This window comes from Amblyomma americanum, chromosome 4 (genome assembly GCF_052857255.1).
Source record: "Amblyomma americanum isolate KBUSLIRL-KWMA chromosome 4, ASM5285725v1, whole genome shotgun sequence".
NCBI lineage: Eukaryota > Metazoa > Arthropoda > Arachnida > Ixodida > Ixodidae > Amblyomma > Amblyomma americanum.
In genome coordinates, this window is record NC_135500.1 from 21989248 (window position 1) to 22007063 (window position 17816).

Sequence of the window (17816 nt, forward strand, 5' to 3'; positions counted from 1 at the left end):
TTGGAAAACTGTTGTTTGGTCTCACAGTTTGCCATGAGTATGCTTAAGTAAATTCGAAAAGCAATAGAAAGGTTCGGAAACACAAAAATAAGCTTTCTTTCGTGCAGCAACTTCATTATTCCAAGGGGACTCATGTCCTAGCACACACAGTTGCGCAGAAAGTTCGCAAACTGAACGATTTCAGCGGAAAATGCTGGCTCCATATCATTTCTGTAGGTTTTCACAAACATCTCAGCCTGCTGTGCCAGAGAGGCCTCGCTTCCGACCTCTTTCAGCAATTTTAAGAATACGAACCTTTCGCAGAGTTCAGTGTAGGCAGCTTTTCGCGCTCGCAAAGCAGAGCCTAGACGGTCAAGTACAACATTGTAGGTCTCAACGATATACTTTTTTTGAGCTATCGCTTTTTCCGTCCGGGTGCTTACTCAAAACGATTGCGTTTGCCCTCATCCTGATCACATTGATTGGTACTTAGCGTGAGTGCTATCTGTTCGAAGGTACCAAAGAGGTCGCAAATAATTAACAATGCCTTCTGGAGAGCTCAGCAGGTCTACAGCAGTTGAAATGTCTTGGCCTGGTTTCTGAAGTGCTACGCTCGTTTTGTCAAAGCGCTCCCAGATTTAACTCCAGAAAATCGCCATGAATACCGTCTCTACTTTTGTCGTTTTCTTGAAGAGAGAGTGCGCTTCGTTCCTTGTGTCACCGTTTTCTTCCTCGTTCTTTAATATAGCTTCACGGCAACACAAGACTGCATTGAAATTTTTCAGAATGGCCTTATATGATTCAGCGTGTCTTGAACACCTGATCTCAGAGAGTCTTTTTAAAACAAGCGGCCGGTCAGTTCCGCCCATGCTGTCCAAATGATACCTCGATCGCTCAGGTGAGGCAGCAAAGAACACATACAGTCTCTGAATTACAGCGAAAAATCTGACTGCCTCAAGGCAACTGTCAACGCTACACGCGCCAGCTAAGTTCAGTGAATGACCACCACACGAGACGCAGACTACCAATTCGTTCAGGTGTTTGATTTGAGCTTGCAGTCCTTTGTATTTTCCTGACAAATTACTCGCATTATCATAAGCTTGGCCCCTACAATCATCAATTGAGATGCCACTGGTCGTCAAGAGAGACATCAAGGTATCGAAAAGATACAAGCCGGTATGCGATTCGATTGCAACAAGTCCAAGAAAGCGTTCGTACACATTCCCTTTCAAATAGTATCGTAAAACAACTGACAGCTGATCAACGTGAGTAAGGTCTGGAGTCGAATCAACCATTAAAGAGAAGTAGTTTGCGCGTTTGACTTCGTCGACGAGACGTTCTTGACAGCCTTTGCCATATGCTTGATAAATTCATCACAAATGGTTTTTGACAGATGCGATGGGTGACCTTTTCCCTTGTTCCCGTATCGCTTGATGTGCTCCTCTAGAAAGGGATCAAACTTGGCAATGGCCTCAAGCACTCCCATATAATGGTCATTTCTCGGTGAACCAAAAATCTCCTCACTGCCCCTAAACGCTAGGTTGCGCTGAGCTAGAAACTCAACTGCAACGACTACGCGCTTCGACACCTATGCCCAGTAAGCAGTCTCAGTGACAAGATGCTTAACTAGCTCCTTGTCAATTGTGCTGCTCAAATTAGAGCGGGCGAGCCATGCTGCCACGCAGTTCCGGTGCTTGACACTATTTTCATGTGCGAAACCTTTTCTTCGGCCCTTTTCCAATCAGAAAAGCCGTGCGTGGTGAAAGCACTGAGGTTGCTTGAAATCGAAAATAGTTTGCACATGAAACAGTAAACGGAACCTTTGGACTCCGATTACATTAATCAGTGTCGCTCGTACGCCTCCCCTTTTACAGCCTTTCACACGAAAAGATGAGGTGACATATAGCGTTTCTGAGTTTTGTGTTGCCTTTCAGAAGACGGAAAATTTTATGCCCGATTTTGAAAATACAATGGCCCTTTCTCAAGGCATACACACCGAAAGCTGTCAGTAATAACGTCCGGCCACTTAGCAGGGTCACTTCGGAGAATCTCGCAACGTACCTCTCGCTGCGGGGGTGTCTGTATTTGTCTGTTGCCGCAACGAGAAGCCGTCTCATTCGTCCTCTCGAGGTACACTTTGTGGGTGGGAACATGATTATTTGAAGCCAAACTAACAGGAAACAAGTGAGTCGGTTCTTGGAGTGTTGTTTCCTGGCGCTCGTCAGTAGATGGAGGCTCATCGGAGAGGTTTCGCATCTGTTGATCAGCAGTAGTAGAAATCGGGCGTGGCGGACCGGACACCTGGATCTCTGTGGCAGAGGCCCGGTTGAGTAGCATAGACGTTGCTGACTCAGGAACAGGACATGGCTCGGTTAGCGTCGGTTGCTCAGAAATATGGACGACCGAGGATGGCACCGTTTTCACAGGATCCAGACTACCAAGATGAGTCAAACCTTGCATCTTGCCAGGAAACCGTTGTGATGGAGTTCGCAGGTCCTCCACAGAAGCACAGTCGGTACTATTGGAAGTGTGACACGGACTCTGGGTTAGGCGATCATACTGTTCCGCGGAAGCTGCATTCAGTAGGTACTTTCTCATCTTCTGTAGCTTCTTCTCACGCTCTCCTCTTTCTAACTTCGCCTTTTGTTTAGACGCACCACATTGATGCTCCCGGTGGCCCGGCCAAATTACAAGGGTATCGCGCCTTCCACAGTGGAAAAGGGGACAAATCGAGAGTTACAACACTGGTGCAGAGAAACGTAGCAACAATCGAACACGAATTAGAAGACAACGTCATAGAAAACGTCTTTGTAGAAATTCTAACAGGTAAAAAGGAGGAATCAAACACTTTCCTACTCAATATTTACAGCCCACCGCAACAACGGAAGGTCCGCTTCAGGGCGATAATGAACAAGGCATTTAAAATAGCGGGGAACCAGCCGCTAATTATAGTAGGGGATTTTAACGCCCATCACCCGGAGTGGGGGTACACTAAGGAAGACGCAAAGGGGAAACAGTTGTGGGAGGACACGCATAACCTGGGGATAACATTGCTGACTGACCCGTTACACCCCACGCGGGCGGGGAACAGCATTACCGCCGATACCTCACCGGACCTGACCCTGATTAAAAATGTAGAAACGACGCAATGGATAAATACGGAACTCAATCTGGGGAGCGACCACTCAACAGTGGAAAAAAGTGTTTCCGGCCGAAAATCACAGACTGGGACCGATTTAGAGAGATTAGGGGGAACAGAGACATAACAAAGATAGGAAATATAGAGGACTGGTGCGAAGCGGTAAAGAAAGACACCAGGAAAACAACTAAGACGCTAGAAGGAGAAAAAGCTCCGGAAATAGCGGATGCCCGACTCTTACACATGTGGGAGGCCAAACAGGGCATGGAACGTCGACTTAAAAGGCAAGGTAGAAACAACAAAAACCTCAGAAGATGGCTGGCGCGTCATAACCAAGAAATAGAAGATTACGCCTTTAAGCTGTGTGAACAAAATTGGACTAACAAATGTAGTGACATGAAAAGGAATATGAATCTCCCCCAGACGTGGATTATCCTAAGACATTTATTAGACCCTGGCACGTCCAAAACACAAGCACGAGTCAAAATGGCTAAAGTTAGACACGCATGCGAAGAACAGGACGACGAGATATTCATGAAAAAACTCGTCGCGACATACATATGCGACACGGAAATTAGAGAGCTACCCGAATACCACGGGATTCCAAATGAGAAGTTAGACGCGCCCATCACGAGAGCTGAACTGAAGTAAGGGCGGAGATAGCGAAACTCAAAACCAAGTCGGCTCCTGGGCCAGATGGAGTCACGAATAAGATGCTCAGGAACTTAGATGACACCTCGATAGAGGCTCTTACCAGCTACATGCAGGATTGCTGGGAAAAAGGGGAGATCCCACCGCTGTGGAAAGAGGCTACCGTGATCCTGATTCCAAAACCCGGGAAGCAACCGCAGCTGGAAAACCTCCGGCCTATATCACTCACGTCATGTGTCGGAAAGTTAATGGAACACATCATTCAGACCAGAATTTCAAATTATATGGAGGAAACAGAGAAATGGCCAGACGAGATGTATGGCTTCAGACCCCATCTGAGCACACAGGACGTCATACTGCGGCTGCAGCAAGACATAATTCACTCCAGAACTAAAGACGCGAAAGTCATTATGGGACAAGACCTAAAAAAGGCCTTCGACAACGTCAAGCACGAAGCCATTCTGGAGGGGCTCCAGCAGGCAGGAATAGGGCTGAATACCTTTCGTTATATCAGAAATTTTTTAACGGACCGCACGGCGGTTATAACTTTCCAGGAAATACAATCCGGCGTGATCAGGCTGGGTAACAGGGGGACACCCCAGGGATCGGTACTGTCACCCACTCTTTTCAACATGGCCATGAGAGAACTCCCGAAGGAATTGCAAAAAATTGGGAACTACAACTTAAACTACAGCCTGTACGCGGACGACATCAACCTCTGGATCAAAAGAGGGAGCGACGCAGAGATCAATCAAACGCTGCAGGCGGCAGCAGACGTCATCTCAAAGTACGCGGAGGACAGAGGACTTAAATGTTCGCCTGAAAAATCAGAAATCTTCGTGTATAATGACAAGGCACTCAGGAACAAACCTCCCTCTGACCCACAGGTGTACGTGGAAGGAAGGGAAATACCAAAGGTAGAGACAATCCGAATATTGGGCCTCCACTTACAAACACACGGGAGGAACACGATCACAATTAACAAATTAGAAAACCACGCGACCCAGACATTAAACCTCATCAGGAGGGTCTCACGTAAGGGAGGCGGCCTCAAGGAAAAAAACCTCCTAAGATTGGTACAGGCCTTCATCATTAGTAGAGTGGGATACGCCACGCCATATCTGAACCTAAAGACAGATGAGAGGAGCAAGATAGACGCGCTCATCAGAAAATGCGTAAAAAAGGCCCTAGGGCTCCCAATCTGCACATCGACGGAGAAGCTACTGGCCCTAGGACTGCATAATACGATTGCAGAAATCGCGGAAGCGGTTAAAACCTCGCAACTTGAAAGACTCAGCACGACGCGAGTGGGAAGAGCTACGCTAAGTAATCTTGGAATGGCCACAGACAGGGGGCAAAAGGAAAGGGTCGACATTGACAGGGAAATCATGGCGCACCTAAGAATCCCTCCCCTACCCAAGAATATGCACCCTGAGTTTAATAAGGAAAGGAGACAGAAAAGGGCGGAAGCGATAGAAAGAATATATCGGGGTAAACACCGAAATGAAGTCGCCTACGTAGATGCGGCAGGGGACAGACACAGTCGATACATGACCATAGTGGCGGTAGATGGGGAGGGCACCCTCATCACGGCGGCCACCATACTAGGGAAAGAAACCGAGATAGCGGAGGAAGCCGCGATAGCGATCGCTTGCGCTGGCACCAAAGCTAGATATATTACTAGCGACAGTAAGACTGCAATCCAAAATTTCAGCAGAGGGAGGATAAACCCCCTCACCACCAAAATTTTAACACAAGGAGTGATTGATAGGACGAACAACATCATCTGGACCCCGGCGCACGAATCTGTCAGAGGTAACGAGGCGGCCCACAGTGCAGCTCCAGATCTCTACCTCCGTGCTGTACAGGATGGGTCGGCTCAGGCCGAACATGATAGAGAAGGGCAATTAATCTCGTATCAAGAGATTACAGAACACTACAAGCAGTGCCGGAGGTGTTTTCCCCCACCAAACACGGCGTTAAATAGGAGTCAGGCGACGGCGTGGAGACGCCTGCAGACTGGAGTATACCCAAATCCAGTACTAAACAAACATCCGATCGGACTGCGAGGACGATAAATGTAAAAAGTGTGGGGCGAGAGGAACCCTCGACCATATAATTTGGGAGTGCGCTTACTCCCCAGGCAGGGCGCAAAACATTAGCAGTAGGGAAGCCTGGGAAACCTTGTTGCGGAGCTCGGACCCTGAGCTCCAAATCACCGCCGTCCAACTGGCAGAAGAGGCCGCCGGCGAAACCAACCCGGCCAGCATCGAATGCGACCATCCCGTGCGGCTGGGCCACTCCTAAGTCCTCTCCCCTGTAAAGGGGGGTGAGACAGAGCGGCCCAGGCGGTGTGGTTTTCTCTGTTGTACAATAAAAGTTTTCAACAACAACAACTACCGAGAATTTTTGCATGAATGGATGCTAATTGTTCACCGCACCAGGCACTTCGTCTGTCCGACGCCACCGCAGGTGTCCAACAGTGGCCATCCCGATGACTGGCGCACGCTGCCTGGATGGTCCGTGGCTGGTCCAGAGTTGTGCGTCCCCCGGGAGCTCATCAGCGGGTGGGATTATGCTAGCTTAACCAGCGGCTCAGGGCTTAATGGCAGCCCGCGGACAACTTCCTTTCATAGACGCGAGCCGCGTCTGTCTGTTACTAGTGCCAAAGCAGGCGTTCACATACGCATAGAGTTCCTTGTGCAAATTCCCTCCTCCGTACAAACTCACTCCTCCCGTTCCAGTCTCGTCTTCCTATTAGCTAGGAGCAATCGTTTGTCCTGGGAGGTTCTCGATTTTTTTTTCGCCCCGTTGACGCCGAGCGCGAGAACGAAGGGGAAAGGGCGACTCCTAGCGCGGGCGAAGTTATACGCCACCTCCGTCGCCTCTGAGTCATCTTTTTCTACTTCCTTCTGGAAATTTTGGCGGCCAGTCTGACCTACTTTTTCCGTCGAGCGCGCGCGATGGCGCGCAGCCACTAGGCAGGAGTGGGCCCTGGAGACAGGCCTTTGTGTCCAGCTCTCCAACTTCTCCCTTCACTCATCGACAACCCTAGCCTGAACAGTGAACATTCCATGCCCCACGACACGCGGATGAAAGCACGTGTGAAGTCTTCTTTCCTTTCCTGCCTAGACTCTGCCATCAGAATCATCATCATCTGCTGTCGGACTCATCTTCCCCCGCCCAAAGTACCATCACGGTAAAGAAAAGTCGAATGGGAGGCGCTGTTGGGTACTGCAGCACATTCTTTCTATGAGAAGGACAGCGGCGAAACTATTTGAGAGGTGGAGGGTGGCGTGGTGGTGACGAGGGGCAACGGAGATTTAGGTCCTCATCTCACATTAAATGTTTTAGGTGTTTCCCCCTTGCCCCTCCTCTCCAGACAGCACTGGACAGACAGAGTGACTGGAAACCATGAAAACTATTCCAAGCAAACGCACCTCGCTTCGTAAGAAAGAGGGCCCCGCCGGGATGGCGGGGGATTCCCGTTTCTTCAGCTCGACAAGCTATCCCCAAATAATCAGGCTAAACGCATGCGTTTACATTAGGCGGGGGGCCCTGTCTGCTCGTTCTGGTTTTCTCGCTTCATACATGTCGCTCGAAGTTCCGTTGCCCATGGTTCCATATACTAAGCGGGTTAGAATAAATGAGCCCCCATCTTCTACGTCCGAGATGAGGCCCTGGGATGCAGCCCTCTTAGCTCCTGCCCCCCTCCCCTTAATCCAGCGCTGTTTTCAAGACGAACTAGGTGGTCTGTTGTGGAGCATTCCCTTTTGAATCCGAACTAATGGACATCGAGAAGCTCAGGGGCTTCTAGCACGAAAGTTAATCTAATATTGACTATACACCAGAGAATTTCGCAAGGCAGCTGGTGAGGGCTATGGGTAGAGATGGGAGGACTCGAAAAAAAAAAGAGAATTTCGAAAAAAAATGCATTTTCTGCTTTTTTCTGAAGACATGGAAATTGGAAAAAAACCAGCACGGTCTGGTTCCAATCAGTAGAAATCTCTTGAAAATTCATGTGCTGAACTATAAAAACCTGCTAAACGGTTGCGCCAAAAGAACCAGAAGAGTTCGGAGCTAGCGTGCCTTTCTTCATTTATTGTAATTAGTTTTCGTGGCAATTACCTATGGCACCGTTTTATAAGACAGCCTAAATTTCTGAGACGCTTTAGTATGCGTTCTTGAATTGCCCCTTTTGCATTGTGTTCGTCCCGAGTGGGAACCTAACACTGTGAGCGCTGCTGAGCTGTGCTGTTTTGCGCTGTCCTCCAAACGTTCCTCCATGATGTTTGCCCTGTCCCATGAACTGGCCAAATTATACGCCCGTCCTGTTCGGCACCGTGTTTGTGCTTTTTTTTTATCTCCCACATCGTGCTTTAGGTTTTTAGCCCTGTTTTAGTCGTGTTATTGTTGGAATTTTGGTTTTAATTCAACTTTAGGTTTTTAGCCCTGTTTTAGCCGTGTTAGTGGTGGCTTTTTTTGGTTTTTGGTTTTGTGTTTTTTTTTTTGGTTTTTATTCAACTCTCGTTTCACCTGAAGGCGAAAGAGCTTTTCATGATTTCGCAGCCTCATGTCCATCTTCATGTTAAACTTCTAGCTTTGTTTTGGCGTGATCTCTTGCCGTTTTTTCATTCATATATTCTTTCAGTTGTTTCGTGTTTTGTTTTTATGACGCGGCTTTTGCTCTTTCACTGTCTATGATGTGGCCTAGATCTTATCCTGTGACTACTCTTAGAACTGATTCTCGATCATGCTTTGGTTCCCATCACGTGCGCACAGTTTTGCAACGCGGCCTAAGATTGTGGGGGGCTCAGTGATTTCGCTTTCCCGGTACGGCTGTTTCGTCATCTGTTCTAAGGATTGTTGTTACATTTGCTTTTGGTGCGGCCTTCTTTCGCCATGCGCTTTGCCTCCTCTCCATCCTTCTCTCCACCTTTACCACTGTATATATTTCCGCGCGTTCCGCGCCTTTTCAATAAAGTTGTTAGTCAGCAGTGTGTTCCGTGTTCCACGTGTCTCTCTTCGTTTGTGTCCCAAAGTTCATGCTGGCCCAAATCATGGATTCATACCAACTGGCCCAGAAAAATGCCATTTTGCTTTAAATATAGAACGTGGGTACGCATGGCAATATTTTTGAAGTGAATTTGTGCCGCAGCTGCGGGTAATATTTTGATCAGTGCAGTCGCTGCGTCCGCTTATTTATGCGTAAATCAAATTTACCTCTTTCCAAAAGATAAAGAAGATGGAATTACGTTCTGGCATTGGCATTAACGTAGCCCTTATTTGTTCTTTATTCGTAGTATACCCCTTATGCGGCTGATTGTCGAGAATGGTGATATTAGATGCACATTTTGGTAAAAGCATTACTTCATTGCATGACACTCTCCACGTACACGTTGGTCCAGCTGTCAGTAAGCAATGAGATGCTGAGCGCCGAACTGATTTTTTCTTCCATTTGCGTCATCATCCGGAAATAGTAGGCTTCCAAAAGCCGCCCGTCTAGCGAATGCCTTGACGGCGGTACAAATGCTGCCCTTAGAAGCTTGAAATCTTCCCGCAAGTATTTGTTTTCAGCGAGCGACAAAGGTGCTTGATTAGAGTAAATCTTTGGTGCCGGGGCTCATCAAGCTTGTTTTAAAACTCCGGTGTCTCTGTCAAGGAATGTGGCTATGTATACATTCTGAGAGGCTATTCCACAAGCATATTTCTTGTTCGTCATGCTGTCATTTTTTGATGACAGTCTCTCCGGCTTCACAACTTCTGTAGCGACTGAAACCAGATTAACTTTTCGAAGCTTGTCTTGTACTGATTGTGCAAAGTATCTGATGTCCGGTGGGCATTTCCGGTACTTTGCAATGTGGCTCCTCAAGCGCGTTCCATTCGAACATCCGTACTTGGCGCAGCAGAACCTGGACACCGCTGGACTCTTACCGCTGTTCAATATGTCAAAAGTTCGCCAAAATATTCGAACGAGGTCTCATCATGGTTGTGAAGGCAAGGAATTCAAGGCCGATGCCGCACAGCTACACGGCAGTTCAGGAGTTCATGAATTAACTCACCTAGCTGTCGCCGGAACGCCCTCACAAGGCGCGCATTAGCGCGCGTTAACGTTACCGGACTGCGCCATTAGCAAACACAGTTGCTAGTTCAGCAACACTAAACAGACTAAAATCATCAAAGGTGTAGTTAAGACGTTTGAAATCAAGAAAAATGTTGCAATATAGGAGTTATCTACACAAAAGCACGCAGACAAATCATCGGTGTTGAAAATACTGTTGTGCGCACTGTTTTATGCCTGATTCTGATATTTTTCAAATGCTTCCAAAATCCCTGAAAAAACCTGTTTTTTCATTTTTTTTCGGCATTAAAATTTCCGGAAATTTTACATTCGTAGCTGAGGGCCTATAACTGCTGGCAAAGGGTGGTGGTTTTTGAGGTATTAAAATGGAATGATGATGGCATTCTTCCAGGATTCAGGTGGTTTACCTGATACCCAAACCTTAGAGGTGGGCCAGCATTTGATAGTGTATTTCGTCAGGGCCCGGCGCAGTCTGCTTACCAGCGAAAAAGACTGTGTGGATTTCTTGAACTGTATTAAGGTTATTATATGGTTCATTTGTATAGCCACTTGAAAGGACTCTGTTTCGACTGTGTTTCTGTATTTTACAAATGATGCGGGGACAACCCACACAGGCTGTCCAAGACATTCCATTTAAAATCAGTAAAAATAGAAAATTTATGCAGCTCTATTTTCCTGAGCTCGGAGACCAGTATGTGTGTTTGCCTGTGTTAAGAAGGCATATATTATTGCACAGAAAAAGATCTGAAATACGACCTCTAGTATCCGTTTGTTCGCTTCCCCACAAATTGGAGTGAGCCATAAAATCCCCGACTAACAGATATGGCTCTGGTAATCGATTTAGAAGTTCTTCTAATTAATAGAGTGTTACTGTTAGGCGTGGTTGGAGATATACGGAACATATTTTAATTGGTTTAAAATGTACGACAGTGACTGCAGCAGCTTCAAATGTAGTCTGGAGCACGCCTTCGCGACGGGCCACACTATTTTGGACGACTATGGCAGTACCTCCAGGAGAGCCTATTGGCTTGCCCTCTGTCGTTGCGAAAGTCTTTATATTCACTCAAACTATATGATGTTTTAATCCTAAGTTTATCTCTTGGAGGCTCAAAAAAAGCGGGGAATATTCTAGGTTATCTTTTATGTCACTAGTTTTTTAACATGCCTCGACAATTCCATTGAATTAGGAACGCCATATCTTATACCTTGTGGGAATTTAATTAAAAGCTATGCTCCCGGTTTTGTGGGGCCCGTATTGGCATCCCTCCCCCCGCCTTTTTTTTTGCTCAAGAGAGTTGCGTCCCACACTGGCTGCGGAGGCGGGCTACTGCTAATATCCACCGCCTCGCAGGATGCGCTGGGATCCCGCGGGGAACCCGCGGGGGTATGGATTTTTGGCTTCTGCCGATGGGGGAAGCCATGCGGCCTGCTGGCTCAAGGCCAGCGGCGAGCATTTCTTTTGAGATGGCAGGGCAGCCTTGGCTGTACCTGTCCGAGATGTGGATAGCCCTGCCTGGGCAGTGGCCTGAAGTTGGAGTGGTGTATCACCACTCCCGCCAACTTTGGTTGTGACAGAGGCTGCCGTCAGGTGCACCTCTAGGATGTCGATTGGGCCGACACCGGAGAGCCGGTCTGGTGGGGGACGGGGTAAGCACACATCAACAATGGCGTACTGTGTGCCCACTGTCACCAGACGCCGCTAAGCCCCCCGGCGCATGGCATCAACTTATTTATTTATTTCCAAATAGCGCAGGCAGCAGGGCTGCCCAGGCAGGAGAGGGTTACAAAAGGTATGTTTGCAAGGAAAGTTCAAAGGTATTCACGTTAGTACATTCTTCAACAGAAACAGGCAGGCTATTCCATTGTCCGCTCGTGCATGTGAAAAAAAAATGTTGGAAGTGCTTAGTCCTGGCATTGTGTGGCCTTATCACTTTTGTGTGGTTCAGCCTTGGTGATCTTGACGAAAGAAGAAGGCGCCGACCAAAAGAAAAGATGGGATGACGTTTCGGCTCCCCCACGGGAGCCTTGTTCACAATGAGGCATAACGTAGCTTCGTCCTTTGTTTATACACGGCGCATGAGCGACCCCAGACACCTGGCGTAGATTGGGGGCAAGTTCCCGTCATTTCGATTGAGCGTGTGCGCTGTTGTCTGAATAATCAGTGATTCCAGATAGAGCCGTGACTTGCTGTCCCTTTCTTTTGCAATCACACGTGCCTCGGCCCAGTCTATGTTGTGTGCGGCGGAAACCGAGTGCTCGGCAAGCGCATTTTGACCTGCGCGCCGGTTTTTGACGTCACTCTGGTGATCCCGTATTCTTCGTTCAGTCACCCGACTCGCCGATATACACAGATGGGCAGTCCGCACAGGGTATCGAATACACGACACCTGGGAACTTTTCTTTTTTTAGCTTGTCTTTGACGTGCACAAGCTGACTCCTCAGTTCTCGAGCTGGCACATGCGCGGTCTTAACTTCGTAGGACCGTAATAAGCTCGCCAAAGGTTCGCTGATGCCAGGAACATAGGGAATCGCGGCTCGTTTCTGGATAGCGGGACTAGCTTGCAGCCTAGGACGTTCCATTTGGCGTTGTACGGAGTCCATGACGTGTATAGGATAGCCACATGTGGACAAGTCACGCCGTAACACGCACATCTTCAGCAATCTGGTCTTCTCCTCTGGAACACATTTCTTTTCGTCGGAGGAGCGATGACACCACAGAACGTTTCTGGCAATCAGGGTGAACGGACTTAAATTGTAGGTACCGGCCGGTGTGCGTGGGTTTTTTGTACATGGTGAAATTTATACGTGAGGAATGTCTGGAAACGAGTATATCTAAAAATGGGAGGTGGCCGTTGATTTCCTTTTCAACGGTGAACTGTATCCTAGGCTCCAAACTGTTGAGGTGAGTAGTAAAGTCATGCAATGCTTCTTTCTTCAGGATGCAAAAGCAGTCGTCCGCGTGCCTCAGGAATACTTTTGGGGCAGGCGTGAAAGACGCAAGAGCACGGCCTTCGATTTCTTCCATGGCCAAGTTCGCAACTGTCACAGAAATCGATGCACCCATGGCGGCTCCGTGAATCTGCCTGAACGGGACATCCTCAAAAGTGAAGTACGTGTTTGACAGGCAAAATCTCAGAAGGCGGGTCAGGTCATGCACATCTATCGGGGTTCTTTCTGGCAGTGGTGCAGAAGGTAAATACGATTCACGTGGCAATCCTGTTTTGTTTTTATATAGTAAGTGCAAAAAATTGGCAGTGGCGTAGCTTGTCTATGCCAGGATATACGTAGCGAAAGCTAAGGCATAACTTGGTTAGCCTTGGTTAATCTTGATTGCAAGTGCAGGGTAGTCTGGTTGTCTGGCTAGTTGTCACGTGGTGCGGTGCGACCATGGTGGGAATGCGTTGTCCTGTGCTCTTCCTCTCCTGGTGTCTCGTACTTTCGCTGGTGAAATTATGTCTGGGAATGCGAGCATGGCGAAACAGCGACTTCGTGGCCAATGTAGCTTTCGCTACAAAATTTTAACCTGGAAACCTGTCTGCGCAACTGGAGCGGCTCCAACTTAAGCTGCCTCAGCATATTAGTAATGGATGAACGTTTCCGGTAATCGGATGAGATGAACGTGGCTCCATGCCGTTGGATGCGCTCCACCTGATTTATGTTTATTTAAGGCAAAAGCGTTTAATGGCTCATACTCACGGCCACGAGCCTGTCCCTGTGGTGTCACGTTCTTCAGCAACTCGATAAGAAAAAAAATCTTTTTGCACGATGGGATTCCAACCACCATCCTTCCGTTCCACAGCCGAGCGTGCTAACAAGTACGCTACTTCCTGCCAACACATATGTGGTTCTTGTCTAGGACGCTGGAGAGTGTTTGCAGAAAATCGTCGATTCAGACGGATGCCTCCCAAACGGCCTCCAATGTCTCCAGCATTTAAGATTCACAAGCAACTGTGTATTTAATCAACATCTTACCAACACATCAGTGACACAAGCTGGAACACCGCGCTAAAGGCTTTCGCCTCACCGCAGTTTAGGTCAACAAAGTGCCCTCCTGAATTTTTTGCATGGTACGGATCCCACCCAACAGAGGCGTGCTCTAGGACTGGTCGAATCATAGTCCGATATGCTACGAGTTCTACGCTGGGGGAAGACTTTTTTAATTTTTTCCGTAGGTAGCATATTGTCCTAAATGATATCGAGCATATATTATTAAGATGCATACCCCACTGAAGATTGGTAGTAAATGTCAGGACCAGGAATTGAATGGATGTGACTGTACTTATGCATTGATATTCAATTTTGTAAACATATTGTAAGGGATGTTTCTTAGTTGTAATTGTCATTGACGCGGTTTTAGAAAAACTGATTTTCATCGCCCTTTGTTCACACCAGTCCGCGAGTTTACATAAATTGGCATTCAGTAGTTGATGACAGGGAGAATTCTTGATGACGGAATAAATGACACAATCATCGGCAAAGAATTTCACAGTGATCCCTTCATGAACATTGTGAGCAATATCAGTAATATAAATGAGCAACAAAAGCTGTTGCAACACTGATCATTGCGGTACACCGGACAGAAAATGCAGACACTCAGACCTCATTTCACCACATTCACCAAATTGCCTGCGATTGTGTAGGTTCGCTTGCTACCAACTGATAAGATTTTCCGGCAGTCCGATTTCTTTTAGCCTCTGAATAAGCAAGCTGTGTGGCACGCAATCAAATGCCTTAGATAAATGCAGGAAAATTGCATCTATTTGTTCAAGATTTTCAATCGCCGAAGAAAAGGCATGAATTACCGATGATAGCTGTGTTGTAGTGAGCACGTTTTTACAGAACTCATGCCAAAATTCGACAAAGAAGTTGACCGATCCCCGATAGTTGGATATATGATGAGCTATTATGTGCTCAAGCAACTTGCAACACGTACATATAAGTGAAATAGGCCGGTAGTTTCCAGCATTTAAGTTTTCACCGGACTTAAAGACGCACTATTATGACAACTAACCAATCACTGGGCAGGCAGCTTTGATCAAGTGAGGAATTAAAAATCACTTAAAGCTAGTAAGAAATAATCTCAGAGCACTGATGGAGAAAAGCATTAGGAATGCCTTCGGCGCCATTTGACTTTTTGTTTTTATATTTAGTAAAAGTGCATATATGCCATCGCGGCTTGAAACTAAATTCGGCATGCTAAGATAGAGAGGAAATGCGTTAACACTGGGGCGATATGCGGAGTCAGTAATCTGAGTGAATGCCCATTGAAATGTAATTTTTAATTCATTAGTAATGTCTTTAAAATACAAAATTAATATCACCCTTAATGCGTAGCTGATCAACAGTCTGCTTAATACGGGACAGAAAGCGCCAAAACTTGCCAGAACAATGTTTCGTAAAAGAAGCAAGGGTATTCTCATAGAAGTTTTTGCGCGCATTTCGAAGTTTGGAAAACAGATCTTCTTTGAGAGCACGCGGGTTAGCCTCACAACCCTTTGATTTCCGCTTCCTGCTAAGCGCCGTTTCAGGTGGATGATATCACGGCTGATCCAAGGGCTGTGAAGCCTCGTTTTCTTACGTCGGACAAAAATAAATCTGTTCCATGACCATTCCATGGCCATAGTCTTTAACGTGTTCCAAAGGAGCGAGACGTCTCCTCCGTGTTCGAACTCGGGAAATCAAGGTATTTAAGTGCAAGGTTTCCAGAACCGAATCGTCGTCTACAGCCGAAATGTCACTTGCGTTTAAATGTCCTGGCTGTCTGTTCATGGAAATTTTTTCGTCCCTCAGGGTAGGATATGCTTTCACGTACTTTAAGATTGATTATTTGCTTTTCTTTTTTGAAGACTTCGCGAATCGCGAGTAGGCTGCGTGCGGACATTTGCAATTAGCACATTTTGTTTCAGTTGCTTGGCAGCTGTCGGTGTTGTGCTCAGTTTCGGCACATTTGCCACAGGTCTCCTTGACTCTACATGTCTTGCTGCCATGATCACGCCTTTGGCATTTGAAACGTCTCCTAGGGTTAGGGACGCATGGGCGCTCAGGGCACCTCATAAATGCTACCCGGACAGGCTCGGGCAAGCGTGTGCTGCCGAACGTTAGAACGTTGTGAGATGTTATTTCGTCTCCTTTGCGCCTTAAAGTGATGTGGCGGAGAGATGGTACGCGTTGGCCTCGAAAGTTTCCTAGGAGCTCATAGTCATTCTTCGCCATTAGCAGCCGCTCAGAAACTGCTCCCTGAACGCTGCCCAGGCTTTTGTGAGGCGTTGCTGTAATGTCAAAGTCAGCAAGTTTCTGTGGTGTGAGTAATACATCGCTCTGCTTCTTGGACTGCACCTGTACAAACAGGTGCCTGGAGCAGAGTTTTTTTACTTCATATTCCTCACCTATGTTAGCCACTAGCCACTTTTATGTCACGAGAACTGGTGGCGCGGCCACTGGAGTATTTGCTCAATAGCGTGCACTAAAAGGAACCGGGGGAAATTTTCAAGAGATTTCGGAGTTGAAACTTTGATTCCTTCGGTGCGGTACCGTTTCCGGTTTCAATCTTTTTTTTTTGAGAGGGGGGGAATTGAGAATCTATGCGGCATGTAAGGATCAAGGGTTCGTATTTTCGTCACTTGTGTTTCACCCTGATAGACACAACAAGGTCCCGGAGCTCCGCACCTGGTATACAGATGGGGAGCCCATCGGCCGGGGCTTGACCAAGCCCCCGACCACAACCGTTCATGGTTTCTACCCTTCACCTTGAAACCTATCGCGACGGTGCGGATTACAGCTTCGGTATCGGGGCTAAAGATCCGTGGTGACGCCAAGCACCATCACCTTGAGACTCAAGGTGGCCTCGCGTGTGTTACTCCGTCGTAAGGCATTCAGGCCACCTATTTAGTTCAGAGCTGCGGATGTCTTTTTATACCTTAAGAACGGCCAAATGATGCTTGAAGTTGCGAAATAGCTTGTCCGTGGTCCCACGCAAGTAGTTGACGCCATGCTGCCTGACGTTAGCATCCCACTGCCGGGCGAAGGCAAACACCCCAGACTCCAAGCGCAAGTCGACGTCAGTGTCGTTGGCCCGCCTGAAAAGCAAAGGTTGTTCGCCATTTTAACACGCTAGCAGTAGTAATGACATTTTGCTAAATCCCGACATCGTTGTTGTGGCGGCTTGTACAAATACCGACCCATGCTTTCGAGGCCGCATTTATCGCTCCGTCGCGTCACCAGTGGAGGCAGATAGATGAGCGTAGGCGACTTGTGCGCAAGAATAGAAAACCTGCACGCTAATTTTTAAATGAAAACCCGCGTGCGTGGCTCGGGTGCAGATTACTCTGCAAACGAGACAATCGCAATAATCCACTTTTCTTACCACTTGCCTTCGTCTGTCAACCGTTCTCTGCGCATTCCTCCAGATAACGACGCTCATCACGAGACCAGTAGGAGCACCTTCAATTCGAGTCGAGCTTGCGCTCATCTGCCTCCGCCTCGTGCCTTCACGTGACGCCTCGTGACGCCAAGAAAGTGCAGAGGGAGAAAGAGCGGACTAGCATCGCGGAGAGAAGGTAACTGGAGAGGCTGAGAGTGGAAATGGGCAGCGGAATTACACTGCTTGCGCTGACCCCGCGGCATCAATGAGAATGATCGCGCGCAAATTTTTTGCTGTCGCTTGCTCACGCCTACCCGCGTTTTGCGTACTTTTAGCAGACTGCTTTTACGCTGCGCGACCTGCTGGGCTAGTTGGTTCGTACTGAAATAAGGGTTAACTGCGCGAAAGGGTAAGACAACAGAAAGAAACACGACACTTAAACGAGCAGACAGGGACTGACGTATGGCCACGAAACAAGAGATCGCTGCTTCCGGTCCTACCCGCCGCGGTGGCTCAGTGGTTAGGGCGCTCGACTACTGATCCGGAGTTCCCGGGTTCAAACCCGACCGCGGCGGCTGCGTTTTTATGGAGGAAAAACGCTAAGG

At 47.7% G+C, this 17816-nt stretch overlaps 1 protein-coding gene across 2 annotated transcripts in view; it reads right to left on the reverse strand.

Moving 5' to 3' along the window:
• Positions 1–17816, reverse strand: part of LOC144130047 (uncharacterized) — an 836651-nt gene that overhangs the window by 113070 nt on the left and 705765 nt on the right. For both annotated transcript variants that reach the window (XM_077664079.1, XM_077664078.1), the window contains exon 8: positions 16768–16927. In XM_077664079.1, the coding sequence (XP_077520205.1) occupies positions 16768–16927 (160 nt within the window). The remainder of the gene's footprint in view (positions 1–16767; positions 16928–17816) is intronic.